Raw genomic sequence first — 17,098 nt, 5'->3', positions numbered from 1 at the left:
GTATCACGTGGCGGGGTACGGGGGAGGTAGGGGGGGGGGGGGGGGGGCAAGCTGCAAAAGGCCATTTCTCCCCTCCGACAAGGAGCGTAGCAGGAACGTGGCGCCGACGCCTTTAGCCGCACCAAATCCAGGCCTCAGACGTTCTCACGCGCCCACTGTCGAGGGCGCCGACATCGTCGCCGTGTCTGTCAGTAACCGCTTGAGTATGACACGTGACCGTATGCGGCGCTTTGTCTGCCCGGTCTTTGCCGGTGATCTTGGGATGCGCTGTGTCCAGGGGCGTGAGAACGTCTTAGAAAGGGCCGACCCTCGTGCTAGCCAATTCTTGACATACATCACCGCAGAATTATAATGCTCAACTTCATCTACCGAGGTGTGTGTGGTGGGCGTGAAGTCACTCCGGCGCCCTGTCTTTCGCCTGTGGCGGCTCTTCTCCGGAGCTGGGGGGCCACTCGCCAGTGCCAGCCGGTGACGGGTGGGTGCGCTGCCCTGCAGTGTCGGAGGCCGACCCGCTGAAGGAGGAGCCGCTCGCCGGAGACCTGTCCGAGGAGGAGCGCTGCGTACACGCGCTCGCCGTCCAGTCGCTCTGCGGCATTCTCCGCATCATACCCCTGTGAGTTGTGCCCTCAGCCGCGGCGGCGCGGAACCGCGTGACGGCGGTTCGCCCCGCGGCTGGGCCGGCCCTCACCCCTCGCTGACTGCGTGCTCTCGCTGCGTGAGTGCGCCGCACCGCGTGTCTGTCGCCGCCCGCTGTGTGCTGTGGTGCTGCAGGGAGGCGCTGTTGGCGGGCTGTCGCCACCGTCCGCTAGCTCTCCGGCTGTGAAGTGGTTCTTCTGTTGTTAGATGAACGTCTTGCCACGATACGGTTTTCCTGCCATCTAGTGGGTCTTGCGCCACCAACTGTCTCCCCATCACGTAACTCTCCCGTCCGCTGGCGATCCCGCCATCACGCGGCTATGGAAGAGCTATGTGGCTGTTCCATTTTCTCTTGTCATCAGGAGTCTCTCCGGCCATCGGGTGGCTCTGTTGTCGTCTGGTGGCCCTGCCGCCGCGCGGTGCCATGCCGGGTGCCGGGCTCGCCTTTCTCCCGTGTCGTGCGTTGGCGCCGTGCGTCCGTGTACTGACGCCGGTGTGGCCGGCCGGCAGGGCACTCGACATGCTGCTGCAGACGCTGTCTCAGCGGATGCCGTACGTGAAGCGGCCGGCCCGGCAGCAGGCGGCCTACGTCAGCAGCTTGCTGTTGCTGTCCGGACAGCTGCCGCAGGCCCGTCCGCAGCTGCTGCGGGTGCGTGTCTGGTCCTGTGTTCGGTCTCGCCGGGTCCAGTCTGGAACCGGCCAGTTCTGACGGCTGACGGAGTGGCCTCTCCATGGGCTGGTGTAACGGGGCTGTGACTCAAGGAGCTGTGTTTGTGTTTTGCTCGCTACCCGGTGTGCCAGTGACTTGTGCAGCTCTGCTGTGATCCCTGACAGCATGCCATGAACGCCTCAGCAAAAGGTGTGACGGGCACCGACGTGTTTTCACCAAAGCCCCGAACGACATCGAATTCAGCGGAAATTTGGATCTCTTCATGAGTGGGAGACCGAAGTCATCTCTGAATAGAGTCCAAACTGAGAGCCCCACTTCGACTATTCTTAAAAAGCGCCATGTATTATTTATCATCCCAAATCCTAAAGTGTTACACACTGCTCTGGCTGGACATCATGTGTTTGACGTCAGTCAGATGGTGTACCAGCGGCTGGCGCGGCTGAACTGTGTCTCATAATGTCGTGTGTGCGGGGCTGATGTGTGGTTTTCTCAGACAGTTGGCGTACCAGTGGCTGGCGCGGCTGGACTATGTCTCATAATGTCCTGTGTGTGGCTGATGCGTCCGATGTAGTGATGCGCAGCTGATGTGGCCGATGTTCTCAGTCATATGGCGTTCCAGCCATTGGCACGGCTGGACTCTGTCTCTTGATGTGGCTTTACTGTCTGTTAGCTGATGCAGGCGGTCCGTGTCTCCTGACATGCGCGTGTGGTGTCCGCCAGCTGGTGTACCGGCGGCTGTTGCAGGTGGTCCGTGCCTCCTGACATGCGTGTGTGCTGTCCGCCAGCTGGTGTACCGGCGGCTGCTGCAGCTGGACGTGCTGTGTCCGCGCGACAGTCTGGCGGCGGCCGGGGACGCGCCGCCCGACGAGGCCGTCACGCTCGACGCGCTGATGATGGTGGTACTGGGACACATGGAGTCGGTCTGCTACCCTGGCGACGACCGGCAGCTGGACTGGGCCGCCACTAAGCTGATCTACGCCGACCTGATCAGGGTCAGCCGCCCGTGCCTGAGAGGCGGTATCTGACGCCGCTCCCTCTCTGTGCGCTGACAGCACTGCCAGTCGTGCGAAGCCTCAGACGTGTATGCAGGGGCTGATGGCAAACGTGCGGGCTTCTGTGGGGTCTGAGTCGTCGATGAGTGCTCGGCGGCGTGAACGAAGTAACGAGACCCGAAATAGCATTGTTTTTGATCATCTACTCAGCTGGCTGTCGGCCTCTAGAGACCGAGGGACGGCTGCGCGACAGTCTCCGTACTGTAGCCGTCTCTGCACCGTGGCGGTCTCCGCACCATGGCCGTCTCCGTACTATAGCCGTCTTTGCACCGTGGCCGTCTCCATGCCATGACCGTCTCCGCACCGTGGCCGTCTCCATACCATGGCCGTCCCCGCACTGTGACTGTCTCCATACCATGGCCGTCTCCGCACCGTGGCCGTCTCCATACCATGGCCGTCTCCGCACTGTGACTGTCTCCATGCCATAGCCGTCTCCGCTCCGTGTCCATCTCCATGCCATAACTGTCCCCGTACCATGGCCGTCTCCATGCCATAGCCGTCTCCGTACCGTGGTCGTCTCCGTACCATAACCGTCTCCGTACCGTGGCCGTCTCAGTACCATAACCGTGTCCGCACCATGGCCGTTTCCGTCCTAGAGCCGTCTCCATACCATGATCGCCTTCGTACCGAGTACCGCCTCCGTGCCGAAATCGCCGTTATCTCCTTTAATTACTATCTTTGTAGCTGGTGCCGTGTCCGTGGCAAGATCTCCGTTATTTCTTATTATCACTGTCTCCGTACCGAGTACCTTCTCCGCACCGAGACGGTACTGAGAGACGGCGCGGCGGCCGGCAGGTGTTTGAGGAGCTGGCGCTGCCCACGCCGAGCACAGCGCACGCTCAGTTCTGGCTGTTCTGGCTGGCCGGCCGCCGTCTGCCGCTGGCCGAGCACCTGATAGACTGGCTGTGGCGGCGCGTCGAGAACCCCCGCTCGCCGGCCGTGCTCCGACAGGCGGCCGCCGGCTACATCGGCTCGTTCTTGGCGCGAGCCAACATCGTCAGCATCGAGTACGTGGCGTCCGCGCCGTCCGGGTGCCGTGTGAGCCGCCGCTGGCAAAGCGGAGTGGCGCAGAGTGCACCGTCGGGGAGTGGTGATGTCGTGCGGCGGTCGTCGCGAAGCTGGTGCCGGGCCCAAGGATTGAAGGGTCAAAAACCTCAGCTGCGACTAGACTGCCTCGATGCTTCAGATGGCGTGCGTGTTCTGATCATGTTCGTGTTTAAGCAGCCTTTCGTTTATGAACAGGAGCAGTGCCGCCCACCCAATGCCACCAGATGAGCCACCGTGCGTATCGGCGGCCGTCGATGCCGGCAGCTCGGCGTGCAGCCGACGTGTGGTGACGCTCTCTGCCCCCCCCCCCCCCGCCGTCGGCAGTGTGGTGCGTCCGGCGCTGGAGCTGATGGCCGGCTGGGTGCACCGCTACCTGACGCGCCAGGACGGCGCCGCCCGCGAGCGCGCCGACTTCACCATGCACCGGCCGTTCTACGCCGTCTGCCAGACGCTGTTCTACGTGTTCGCCTTCCGACACACGGAGATGCCGCCGACGCGCGCCTGTGAGTGCGCTGCGCCGGGGCGGGGTGCCCCCCCCCCCCCCCCCTGCTGGGTTCTCGCTGCTCCCTGACGAAGCAGTTGAAACTGACGAGCTGTGGTAGCAGCTGTGTGTTCTCAGCTGAGAGCGAAGGATGTTGTACAAGTTATATTATCCAGCTTTATTTGCAAGAGCCGCAAGCGGTTCCGTTACCGTGCACCTACTATTTCCCGCAACAGACCCATGCAACCCGTGCATCTGGGCACTGGAGTTTCCCTTCCGGTGGTCTTGTTTGTGCACGTCCCCACTGGCTGTGGGCGTGCCTGTGACGTGTCTTCGGCAGCTGACTGTCGCCGCACCCCGCCCGGCCACAGACATGCCGTTCCTGAGGTCGCTGAATTACGAGCGCATGGTGACGTCGCAGCTGAACCCGCTGCGGTTCTGCCTGCCGGCCGTGGTGAAGAACTTCGCCAACGTGGCCCGCCACTACCAGCTGGCATACTGCTACACCGTCATCGAGCGCAACAACCGGTGAGAAGCGGCACGCACGCCGGATCGGCGGCGGCACGCACGCCGGATCGGCGGCGGCACGCACGCCGGATCGGCTGCGACACGCACGGTCGGATCGGCGGCGGCACGCACGGTCGGATCGGCGGCGGTTGTCCCCGCAATATTGCACGGACATTACGCCTTTGATGTCAGGGCCAACCACGCACATCGAGCATCTGTCCGTGCCATGCCGCTTGGCAGACCGTTTCGTTTGTGTAACTGTGCAAGTTTTTGATTCGATCGATTCGGGCTTGAGAAGTGGCAACAGAACTTGTCCCTTGTTTAGAAGAGTAGAAAATTGATCAAAGTTAGACAGTAGGCGCGTATTTTCTCCATCTTTAATGGAATGCAGTCTTTGGCTTAATCCGGATAATAGCTATGCTGATGCCTGTCATTAGGTCACAAGGCTGTCTTCCATTTCACACATACCTGCAGGATGAAGTGGCTTACTTGGCACAAGGTCTCATCGGTCCCGGCATGCGGCGAGCACAGGCCGGGCTCAGCAGTGACAGTTATCCTGGGGAAAGTCGAAAGACCAAATCACGGTGGATGGGAAAGGAGTTTATTTGCTGTGTAATTCTCAGCCACGTTACGAACAGCGTTTTAGTGTCAGTACTTGTGATTCACTCTTGTACTTGTGATTCACTCTTGTACTTGTGATTCACTCAGCAGCAGTTGAGTCGAGTTGATTGATAAATGGTCGTCAACAGATCTGCCAAAACTGGACATAAGTACTGACAGGCTTAGACACGACGTGAAAAGACTAGCGTCAACAGAAAATGTTTTTGAGGCATAAACCAGGTGCAACTCTGGCGCATTACCCGAGCGTGATAATACAGTCAGACACATGACGCAGCTCTGCATTGCTCGTATGTGCAGATAACCAGCAGTCAGTGCCATGGGGGGGGGGTCTTTCAGGCAGTGGGAGAAGGGGGTAAACACGCGATTTTATCTCGTGTCGTTTATCGCGACGCCGTAGGTTTTGAGAGGCGAGTGCTTCACCCCCCCCCCCCCCCATATTCCTTTGCTATCACTGGATTGGGTGTAGGTTTGTTTGTGAGAGTGTTAATTTGGAGATGTTTTTTATAAGCGATGAAAGTGCTACTGTTTGCCTTTCATGAATGGCTAAGGCGAGTTGGCTAATGGTCAGGCGAATGAACCTGAAAGCGCGAGGCTCGTGCTCTGCCCAGCATGTTCTCATTCGGCTGTGAGGCCAGCACTTCTGTTCAGTGCGGTATGAGTTACAACGGACATTGAGGGCCCCAAAACCTCGAAGCATTTCATGCTCGTCAGTGCATCTCCGGGCCGCAGCTCATGTAGAGCGCTCAGTGGAGAGAGGATATGCAATCCGCGCCATCAAACTGAGCCAGTTCGAATGTTTTACTCATTGCGCAGCACTGTCCAGCGCACAAGTAATAGATGACGACGAACCCGTTCCATGCCCATCCCATGCCCATTCCGTGCCCATTCCATGCCCATTCCATCTGGGAGCACGCCACGAGTGAAAGCAAGACGTCAGTGCTGCTTGCATCTCGGGAAAGGCGGGTTTCAAGGCTGCGGCTGATACAGAAGGTTGAACCGGGCTGCCCTGCTGCGGAGCAAATCCCACGGTGGAGCCGCTCCGAGCCGGGCGATTTCATCTCTGCACCGCATTCCGTAGTTCATGGCGATGAAACGCCGCCGCGGCCGCAGCAATCAAGAACCGGGCCGGGCCACGTGTAGCCGTGCATCCGCAGAGGCATGCCGTGAGCACAGGAAACCTTGCGGCGGCCGTCTTTCTGGGGCCTTTCTGGGGCCACGGACCACTAGCGGAGCGGGGAACGAACTGTCATCGCTGCGGCGGCGGTCTTTCTGAGGCCACGGACCACTAGCGGAGCGGGGAACGAGCTGCCATCGTTGCGGCGGCGGTCTTTCTGGGGCCACGGACCACTAGCGGAGCGGGGCACGAACTGTCATCGTTGCGACGGCGGTCTTTCTGGGGCCACGGACCACTAACGGAGCGGTGAACGAGCTGCCATCGTTGCGGTATCGGATGAGGCATGCTTACGTGTGCTTTGTGTAACAATTAGGTGACAGGTCTCGGCGGCCACGGAAATGTAAAGTTTGTGGAGTGGTTGGCAAGGTCAAACTTTTTTGGCGATGTTGTGTCGTAGTTAATTGTGAGTGGTAGCTGTACCCATGATAGCTGCGCCCATGTTAAATGATATTCCTCGATCAGACACATTACCGGGCAGGTCAATGGCCATTTCTGGGTCAATTGAGCTCGAAGGCGTATGCAGAGCTTGTTTGCCTAGATCAGTCCCAATTGATAATTTACTATTGTGCACTGAACTTGTCATGAAGTATTGCATGGCGCCCAGTTTGCTGCCCAAGTGATCAAGGTACCAATGACAAAAACCTGAAGTTTTTGTTTAAAAACTGCAATTTATCTCTTTGTCCAAAGCCGCAAAGTTAGCACGACTTAGAAAGTCATCTGGGAACTTGAATTATCTGACCGAATAGAGCTTGATTCCATGGGCATTAATCAATCTATCCACGTGACTTGTTTTGCTTCTGCATTGCGGTTAATTACGGGCCAGGTAGCGAGGGGTGCATGCCAGCTGGCCTGGGGCACCCGCCGGGGCGCCCCGCGCTGCCAGGCTAAATTACCGTTTTGTATTTTGCTTTACGGGTATCGCTGTGACGACCCGTGTCCATTGTACCGCCGTTTCTCGAATTCCGCACAGCGAGCCAGAGTTTGTGAGCGAGGTACCGCGGTCTCTGAGCGCCCGCTCTACTCCGTATGGACGGCGTTGTTGCTGGGTACGTCTGTGCGTTCTGGTACATCTGAACCCGCAGACTGGCCATGATACTGAAGTTAGCACCGCGTTTATCTCCAGAGCGTTTGCGTAATTTCCAAGGTAGCAGTTCCCGTGGACTGGAGCCGTGGAGGATATTCAAGCACACGCATACCTTAGAGGCCAACACGATTCGTGGTAAACTGCGACGCCGTTTCGCCATGAGGTCAACGTACTTGTGTTCAAAGGAAATAGTCTATTATTCAGCCGTATCACAACATCTGAGGACGCGATCCGCAGCTCACGTTGAGCTCAGTCGAACTACCTTTCTAAACAGGAGAGATTGCAATTTCCGGAACGGAAAGGTTCGACGCAGTTGCCTTGGCCGGAACATTGCGTCACATTCAGCCAGTCACCGACAGGCAACAGCGCTTGGTGGTCAGGTCGCTTGCTGTTGGTGTTGTCTGTGCGCAGATAACATGACCCTGTAGTAGCTATTCGCATGTCCAGAGATGGAATTCTGTGAATGTGACATCGGTTCGACAGCTGGTTTATGCTCGTACATCGACGTCGGTGTGGTGGCGGGTGTGAGTGACGGTCGGCACGGCCATGCTGCAGGGTACAAATACCGGTCGTCGTTAGCACCAACTTCGGCTTCAAACGTCTCAGCGCTGAGCAGCTGTACAGCAGCTACTTCCCGTTCGACCCCTACCTCCTCAAGCAGTGAGTACTGGCGGGAGCGACCCGCTCACTCCGGCCAAACGACCCTGAACATTGAGACTGTGAGCGGGACAGCCGTGTATTGGGCCAGCCTGCACCGCTGACACGTGGTCCGTATGGTGTACTCTTTGCGCAGCGTGCAGCGTCTGACAGGAGCCTCAAATTATGGCTGTTGTGCATTATTGCCGGGCCATTCGTTGCCGATTGCGCGCACATCACGATGATGACGTGTAGAGGCTGTCACGGTTTTGTGTGCTTTGTTTGCCTGTAGCACGTAGAGCCCTAATTGACTCACGCAATGTTTGGAACGAGTATTAATGCATGTAAAATGGTTAGTCGCACTTTTATCCACGTCAGCGGTGCCAATGATTACATTTCGTCAGCAATTAACAAGAACCCTGCTCAAGCACGCCTCAAATGGGTAACCTCTCTTCTGTCCTTGTCAGTGATCCTATCGTTTGTATTTCGTAAGCAGTCAGCAGAAGTTCTGCGTTTGCTGATGTACTGAGCTCAGCAGCTCGGCAGTGGGTGGCAGGCCATACCGTGTCTGCCTCGACGGCCTCGGCTCTGATGACGACACTGACCGGTCAGCCCTGACAGCAGACTTCTCCCCCGTCCCCCTGTAGCCGTCCTGTGTCGGACCCGTATCTGCCCTGGCAGCCCCCCCCCCCCCTCCCCTGTGGCCGTCCGACGCCTGATCCTTGTCGGCCCCAACAGCTCTTCTGTGCCTGACCGTGTCCGCCCCAACACCTCTCCTGTGCCCGCCCCGTGCCCTCCCGAACAGCTCCTTTGCCTGACCCGTGTCTGCCCTGACAGCCCCGCGTGTGGCCGTCCGGCGCCTGACCCGTGTCCGCCCCGCAGCTCGGCGCCTCACATCCGGCAGTGCTACCGGGAGTACACGGGCGAAAGTGCGGTGGACTCGGACTCGGACTCGGACTCGGATGATGAGATGGAGGCGGACGCTGCCGCGGCGGCGGCGCTGGCCGAGTTTCAGTACGGCGTTTCACCGGGCTTCAAGCACTGACGCCGGCCGTGCGGGGTCGTGCCGCGCGCGAGCTCTGCGCCACGTCAGCGGCCGGCCTGCGGGGCGCGCTGCAGTGTCGGCGGGGGATGCCGGAACTGGCCGTCTCGAGCCGGCTCTCGTGGTGCGGTGTGACGGTGTGGAGGCGGTGTGCGTGTATACCTCGCGGTGGCGTCAGTTGATAGAGTTTGAAGTGTGAGATATTTCGGAGACGGCTGCGCGGGGGGAGGGGGGGGGGGGGGCGGCGACGGGTGTAGTAACTTTGTGAAAGTGACTTCTCAGGAGTCTTCGGTGATTCTAGCAGGTATGACCTTGGTGTAACATCCACAGTGCGATGACCCAGTAAAGTCACGAGTCTTCCTTTCCTCGTGTCGCTCAATGTTGAACAATATCTAAACATTTCATGTTGGTGTATGTTGCATGCAGCGCACAGTGGCCATTTCCGTCTTTGGGTCAAGCGGGATGTGTAACAGCATGCTGAGGCAGGTGATAAGGAAGCCCTTTCTTGTAGAAGTGTTCGCCTGTGCAAGCTTGCTGTTTGGAACATTGCAACCCAGAAATGCAACTGTGATATCGTTCCATGTCTATGTTCATGCTCATTTTATTCGCGAATCACTCCAACATATGCTTTATTGTTTGATTTGGTACAATTTCGACAGGATGAGTGCAATATTAAAACGTGACAACAACGCGACGACATTCGAACATTATCAAGCATTCCGCCATTCACACATCTACGTCAACAACAAAGTAGTGGATCAAAATATAAACCGCCGATAACAGCCATACAACGGCAAACAAGCAATGATTACGCTACGGGACCGTCTAAATCCTCTCGCCTGGTGCGAGCTCCCTGCGGGTGCGAGAGGTGGCGGTGGTCGGCGGCAGGCGGCTCCAGGGCGAGGCCGCGCGTTACGAAAAGCCCTGCTTGCCACCGACAGATGAAGAGCTGGCAGATCAAGGACTGCTGCAGCCCGGTTGGCACGCTGGCACGCAGCGGTACGTAGAGTGAACAGGGACCGGATCGCCACCAGAGCCCGCCCGGTGAGCCCGAAGGATCATTAAGGGCCCTGAATACATCGGGGCCGTCACGGAGGGTGACAAGGTCACTAACGCTGCGCCAGCCTGGCGCTTGAACAGTTTACACCATTGGGTCTCGCCGAAGGGCATCGGTGACGATTCCGGTCCCAAAGCCCTTCGCCTATTGCACTCTGTTCAGGTGACACGCTGCAGGCCCGTTCTAGACCGAGAGGCAGTACGAAAGGCGAGGGAAAACGGGACGGAATGAAAAGTTAACTAGCCTGTAGCGTAAGGCGATGACGAATTTTGTGCAGGCAGAAAAGGATGGAGTTGCCTTTTTGGCAACACAGGATATGCGCAGTCTCTAGGAAAAGATCCTCTAAAAGTAACCTTCACAGACGGTGAAGAGTTTAATTTGTCCCGCGATGTCAAGGTGAGAAGATACGTTTTGCGGGGATTGGGGGTGCTAAGAGTCGTATGAAGCATGATTGAATCTCTTGGGTGATTTCCTTCCGTTGGGATTCCAAAATGGATAGCTGGTCTGGATGAGCGGAATCTAGCAGTAGGGTGATGTCGGTGTGAGACAATAGACGTTCGTAAGGGAGGTAGGATAGAAGCGCGTTCTTGGGGATGCAGGGGAAGATAGGACCGACTAAGCATCACTGAGGAACGCTGTGAATCAGCGACAGAGAGAGACGAACGCCTCTCACCACCTGCCGCCGACCAGCAAGTAGCCCTCAAACCACTTAGGATGTATTCCGTACCGATACCACCACAGCCTTGTCAGAGAGGCAACGGTTAGCCCAACGTCGATCCGGCGTAGCGCCCACGCAACAGTGTGGACCCACGGTGTCGATCAAGGCGTCTTTTGTTGAGTGACAAGGTCTTTCCGTGCTGTGGTGGACTTAAAAGATCTTGGGAAACGAGGCGGAACGACAGCTGCACCTTTTCATTATCTTTTGGACAGTACAGGCAAAATTGGCATAGGTCTGAAATCACCGACGATGTCACGAGGGCTAGATTTGTGAATAGGGATGACGGAGGCAAACTTCCAAGAATCTGGGGGAGAGGATGTGACGGAGGTGTTCATGAGATGAAGCAAATGTCCCAGGACAGGGAAACATTTACGTAAGACATGCACTGGAATACCATCAAATCTCACCACTCCGGATGATCACAGTTCGTTCATAGCTTTCGATAGTTCGGACAAAGTTGGGGGACACTATCTAAGGTCTGGCAGCCGTCACACGCGGTGGCCTAGGTAGAAGAGGAGAACCGCCAAGATTGCCAACTCGCCAGCGATGCGTGAGCCGACGGAAGCGAGGAGCCGGTCCAAGTCGTCGGCATTTTCTATGCGTAGGTCCTCAGTGGCACCCATACCGCCCTTCGCTGACTGGAAAGCGAAGTTCTTAATGCCTCGCCAGAAACCATCACGATCGGTGAGTATGACAAGGAGCGACGCCTCGACCTCGCGAACAGCCTTTCATACTGTTCCGTAGGGTCGGTGAGCTGATAAGTTTTTACGATTCGAGATTCGTGCCATGCTTGGCACACGTTATCGAGCTGCCACATTAGGCGTCGAAAGTCCGGGCTGCTCCCGCGCCATGGACAGTGGCAACGACGACAATGACATGCGGTTTTAAGGGGGGGGGGGCAATGCTCGTCCACCCCACTCCACCACACACATATAAACTCAGTCACTTTCTGCTCCACTTCGTCATTTTTTTTTCTGCAGGCGTATTAAAGTCCGCCTGCAGAAAATGTCGAGGCAGAACGCATCCCAGTCTACCTTGCCGCATGGAATGCATGGTAACAGGCACTGGACGACAGCGGGTGCGACTGAATGCCGCTGACCACTCCCAATGATACTCCCACCGGCTCCTAAAAATGATTGACTCATTTTGATGGCTGTATCCACTAGCTGCCTGTCTGTTGATTTCAGCCGGGTATCTTGGTTTGAAATTGTAAGTTTGGTCGTTTTCTACTCAAGTGCATTTTTGCCCAGGTTTTGTCCTACTCACTGTAATCTGTTTGTATGCACCTACGATCAATTACGTCATAACCATACCGGCATCAATGGCTCAAAGCTGTTATCTTACATTTCCGGTGGATATTACCTCTTGACCACTTTGACAGAAGTCTCGTGATGTGGTTTTACGTGGAGTCGCAGGAGAGCTCCGCACAGCCCGCAAACATCACGAATCCTAATTTAATAGGCCGAGAAAGGCTGCCGCAGGAGTGACATTCTTGGCGCATAATAACAGACAAGGCGGGACCAAGGCTATCTAACGGGCGGGACTGCTGGCGGTGTACTTGGGTTAGTGGCACGCGTAATTTGATTGCATATTAAAGCTAAATGCATTCAGCTAATATGACTTAGGTAATAATTGAGAAAACGTCACCCACTCACAATGTTATAGAAATGCCTATGGAGATATCTCAGTTGTGGCACGTGACTCACGCATTGAGATAGAAATGTGGGAGGGGCTCTGTGAGCTGTGAACCAGACTGCATGAAATAAATTTTGCGGATCATGTCCAGCATAGCAGCGGCAGCATCCAGGAGCAGCATCACAAAAATTGTTGTATTTATGCTGTAAATCAAGGCACCTTGTCCCAAGGTTTGGTGCACAGTTTCCTTTAATTTCAGTGTGCAGGGAGCCAAGGTTTCCTGGAATTATGTTTTGCAGGCATAGTTTCAGGCAACTGTGCTTTGCAAGCATTTGGAATCCCATGACATCTTGAAGGTGTGATAAAATGTGGACTGGTAGGGCTTGGTGCACACTAGCGGGTGGTTCACAGATCAATGTCATAGATTTGTGATGCTGTGGATGTGATTTTTTTTGCAGACCAGGCTGTGAGCCATTGCTGTGACAAAGTATGTTATGTATATATATATATATATATATATATATATATATATATATATATATATGGTATGTACCCAATGTTTTCAGACACGACAGTTTCAGGCATGTTGTTGATCTATGTGACCATATTGTTTCCACATGTGAAGTGTTTTGTGTTATGCAGTAGGTTTGATGTGCTATTAATTCTGATCACCTTCATTGCTTCACAGTGTTTGACAATGCTTCACATAACTGCTGGTCTGTGGATCTTGCCAGGTGGACTTATGCTTCCAGTTCATTTGTTGTGAACACCCAAGCATGGCACAGCCCATGGATGACATGAAGTGAGTACCTTAGTAGCTAATAGCTGTAGATATGCATGCATAAAGGTTTACAGTTTGAGGAGATTTAGGAGCCGCATGGGAACATCAGTTTGATTGGTGTGGCAGTGTTTGCTCTCAGTGGTGAGCTGCTCATGGCACTCTGCCACCACCAGGTTCCAGCACTACCTATCAGGAGGCTGGACAGTTGCTTGGACCTGACAATCGAGCAGCAATCAGCACTGTTTTTAGGTCACTGCCTCTTGCTTTGTGTTGTGTTGTTATTTCTAAATTATTTGCATTGAGTGGTGTTAATTTCTGGTGTAAATTACTTTAACTTACTATCTATGTAAATTACTTTCTGTTTAATTCCACTTGATTTAATGAACTGCTATTTGGTTGTGGATGCTCACTATTGTCATTAGCCTCTGTCAAGCAGTTATACTCAATTTGAGAATAAGGTATTGAACTTGCTCCAGTTTGTGCCTTTCTCTTTCCTGTCAGTGGAGTGCTGAGGCTGTGCTACAGTGGACAAGCATTCATACCTACCTACCTAACCTACCTAACCTAACATACCTAACCCTGCTGCTAGTAAGTATAATATCATGGCTGATAGCAGAAATTTGCATCAGTTAAAGGTAGAATGTGTTGGCTGTAATGAACTCTGTGTGTGATCATTTCACAACTGTACCATTTGGGAGACTGAGCTGATAGACATGGCATGATTGACATCCTCCCTGTGTCTGCAGCTTAAAAGGCAACCACATTAGAGTTTCTGGCATAGCTTTTAAAACTGTCACTGAGAGAAATGCTGTTACCTGACAGGTGACCAATTAAGCACATTCTGGGAGGCTTATATGATCTATAATAAGTCAGGTCAGTGGGTTCTGTCATAATCAGCAAAGGCCAAAGACCACTGATCTCTCTGTCTGTATATGCAGTAATTGGAAATTTTCTTTCTTGTTCTGGGTTGCTTTGGTGGAGAAGATATACTGGTTTTACTTTGCCAGTCATTGTCACTCACTATGTAAGGTCAATCCAGATCACCTCAGAGGTCATGTAAGGTTATCTTATAAGCATTGCATTATAGTTATTTGTAATTTGTGTATGTTGAGCCTCACTAAGCCGTAACTTAAACATCCCCTGGCAAATGTCCTCTGTTTATCACATGAATTGGGAAAGCCAGAAGCACATATGATGAAGTGACCTGGTGATCTAGCATGGTGTGACCTTGACCCTTGATCTTGCAATTGTGTTATATGATTGTTATATCAAGATCTTGATATTAGTCAGGCAGTTGAAACTGGCTTAGGGACACAGGTAATTCCCATCTATCTATATATCATGCACATGTTCATGTTTTGATATGGTATCAGGATGGCAGGGCTGCATATATTGTCTGGTTCTTGGTTGGAAGTGATATGAGCTTCATACTGTCCAGGATGGCAGGATGACATGCTGCATATATTGTTTGGTTCTTGGCTGGAAGTACTGCATGCTTCATACTGTCCAGGATTTTGGCTAGAAGTAATTCAAGCTTCATACTTTTCAGGATCCATGTGGTCACATACAATGTGGCAACACTCTTTCCAAACATGAGGACCAACCTCACTGGACTTCTTGGTCTGGAGGACAACACAAAGCAGGCATCCCATCCAGACATCTATGTTGTTGGGTAAGTGCACCAGTACAGCTTTGCTGTTCCTCAGGTCATGACAGTGAAGCCACTAGTGCATTTATGTGTTGATGAAAAAATGATTTGCTGCTTTGAATATGATCAAAAGCTTAATAAGGTGGCTCATTCTGCTGGCGCTGTTTTGCAGATGTCAAGAAGTGAAGTCACAGCCACAGAACTACGTGTATGACACACTTTTGACGATCCATGGTCGACGCTGTTCAAGTAAGTCCCCCAAATTTGTTTGTCACATGCTGTACTTTGTTGTACAATGGGAGCACACAGCATATCCATCTCCCTGTAAGATGCCTCGTGTGGTGCGGCACGAGCGAAGCGATGACAGAGGTTACAGCTGTCAGCTGTGTAGATCACACCAAACACCAAGCTAAGGAAGCCAGCCAACGTCGGCCACCGACACTGGCAGATGCCGTCACCCCGTCGAAATCCTGCCTCGTGAGAACTACGATGGCGTGTTTTCCAGACGTGTAATTGGATACGAGATATTTTGTAGTCCAATTGATTAGGGAACATAACTGTCAGCTACCATATCGCTTTAAACCCCTCCACAGTTTGGCCGCAGACTTCGTTGCAGATTTCCGCAGCAGCTATCAGCTGTTACAGCCAATGGGTACCACATTCAAGCCGCAGCTCCGCAAAACGCTGGCAAAAGAGTTCAACGGTATTACCTCTTGGCCGCAACAGCTGAAGTGTACAGAACCGCAGCAGATTCTGGAGTCGTCAGGTGTTGCAGACTAGAGAGGCAGTACTTTTGAGGTCTTAAGTCCACACCACCGGACCGCAGAATCTGCTCACCTAGTTCTAACAACAGGTTACATTCCTCCTCCAACACTCCATCAACCATAGCACAACTAGTCCAGCATGTCTGGCCCGGTCGCTCCTGGTAATTAGGTTACACTGTTTTTCTTACACGAGCTCAGGTCGAAAGGCGGGCGCCTTGACAGTCTCTTCTATTCCGAGCTGGCGCAGCTAGTGCAGTTGGAAACTGGAGCTGGCACGAATGTAATGGAGGTGCTGGCCGACCGCCGCCTGAGCCTGGTCTGGTCTGGTCCGGCCCCTGGTCTGGGCCTGGAACCGGTGGCCGCGCCGCCCGCCTGCCCGCCCACCGTCTGACCGGCCGGTGTCGGCCGCTGGCAGGCTGACGCTGGCGCCGCGGGGCTACGTCAAGCTGCGCACTATCCGGCTGCAGGGTATCGTGCTGTCCGTGTACGTGCTGCGCCGGCACGTGGTGCACGTGAGGGAGGTCGAGGACAAGTACGTCCGGCTCGGATTCGGCGGGATGTGGGTGAGTCCTGTCGTCGTCTAGCGGGGGTGGTGGCTGCGAAGGCAGGTAGGCTTACTCGATAGACAGGTTACTTTGCTTTTGCTGGAGCTCGAGGACTGTGAGCTTACATGGACGTGGCGGAGGATGTCGAAGCAATTCACGTTCATTCTGTAGGGCTCCGATGTAGCTCATTACAGCGGTGCCAGGTGGGCTAGGAGTGTGGTGTTTGGGTCCGGACAGCAAGCGATAGCCAGCGGCAGGTGCGCGCCGTCGCCGGTGCCGCGGCACCGTCTGGTGCCGTGCGCGTGCTGCCCTGATGGCCGTACGCGCGCGGCCGGCAGGGCAACAAGGGCGCGGTGGCGCTGCGCCTCTCGCTGAACGGCGTCAGCCTGTGCCTGGTCAACTGTCACCTGGCGGCGCACGACCACCTGCTGGCCGAGCGCATCCAGAACTACACCGACATCCTCAGCCAGGCCAACTTCCAGCACCCGGCCACGCCCAAGCTACTGTACCACGAGTGAGCCCGCCCGCTGCCCGGCCCGCCGGCGGGGCCGGGGACGGGACGGCGTCGGCCGGCCGGTGGTTCGCTGTTAGGTACTCCGATTTTGCGGTTGGTGCGAACCCGGTGGTTTTTGGTGTGATGGGTAGGACAAGAACAACATCGTGCTTTGCGAAAAGTAGCTTTCTTGAACTCTTGATCAGCTAGGATGCTGTTTGTCTCGAACCCCTGCAGTGTGGGCGCAGACGTTGCCTGCTTGGTGAAACACGCGCAGTGTACGCAGAGTGTATGGTCGTTTAAGCACGCTGCAGAGCCGTCGCACAAGTCCGCACAATACACGCAGCGAAAGTCCAGTCACGCAGCACGCAGAGGAAACCGTCTACAAGGCGGCTTCTTCCAATGCGTGCACATGGACACGAATCCTTTTGACTTCAGTCCTATGCTGTATCCATCCTATGCCGCCCAATCCTTTCCTATCACGCATGCATATGACGGCCGTCACTG

At 54.8% G+C, this 17,098-nt stretch overlaps 2 protein-coding genes across 2 annotated transcripts in view; both read left to right on the top strand.

Annotated features, from left to right (window-relative positions):
* Positions 1-351: 351 nt before the first annotated feature.
* On the top strand, positions 352-9,151 carry LOC119109933 (RNA polymerase I-specific transcription initiation factor RRN3). The gene is made up of 9 exons (XM_037233679.1): positions 352-373; positions 496-613; positions 1,147-1,285; positions 2,092-2,298; positions 3,163-3,365; positions 3,730-3,908; positions 4,258-4,414; positions 7,828-7,932; positions 8,791-9,151. Exons 1-9 carry the CDS (start codon positions 352-354, stop codon positions 8,951-8,953), a joined length of 1,293 nt encoding a protein of 430 aa, XP_037089574.1. The 3' UTR covers positions 8,954-9,151.
* Positions 9,152-13,053: 3,902 nt separating this feature from the next.
* LOC119109932 (uncharacterized) overlaps positions 13,054-17,098 on the top strand; it is a 39,203-nt gene continuing 35,158 nt past the window's right edge. Inside the window, exons 1-7 of the mRNA XM_037233678.1 lie at positions 13,054-13,162; positions 14,691-14,813; positions 14,962-15,038; positions 15,394-15,550; positions 15,969-16,116; positions 16,437-16,612; positions 16,896-16,918. Of these exons, the coding sequence (XP_037089573.1) occupies positions 13,137-13,162; positions 14,691-14,813; positions 14,962-15,038; positions 15,394-15,550; positions 15,969-16,116; positions 16,437-16,612; positions 16,896-16,918 (730 nt within the window). The 5' untranslated portion in view covers positions 13,054-13,136. The remainder of the gene's footprint in view (positions 13,163-14,690; positions 14,814-14,961; positions 15,039-15,393; positions 15,551-15,968; positions 16,117-16,436; positions 16,613-16,895; positions 16,919-17,098) is intronic.

This window comes from Pollicipes pollicipes, unplaced genomic scaffold, assembly GCF_011947565.3.
Source record: "Pollicipes pollicipes isolate AB1234 unplaced genomic scaffold, Ppol_2.1 Scaffold_7231;HRSCAF=8579_pilon_pilon_pilon, whole genome shotgun sequence".
Lineage (NCBI taxonomy): Eukaryota > Metazoa > Arthropoda > Thecostraca > Pollicipedomorpha > Pollicipedidae > Pollicipes > Pollicipes pollicipes.
This window is presented reverse-complemented; position numbering and strand designations above follow the sequence as displayed.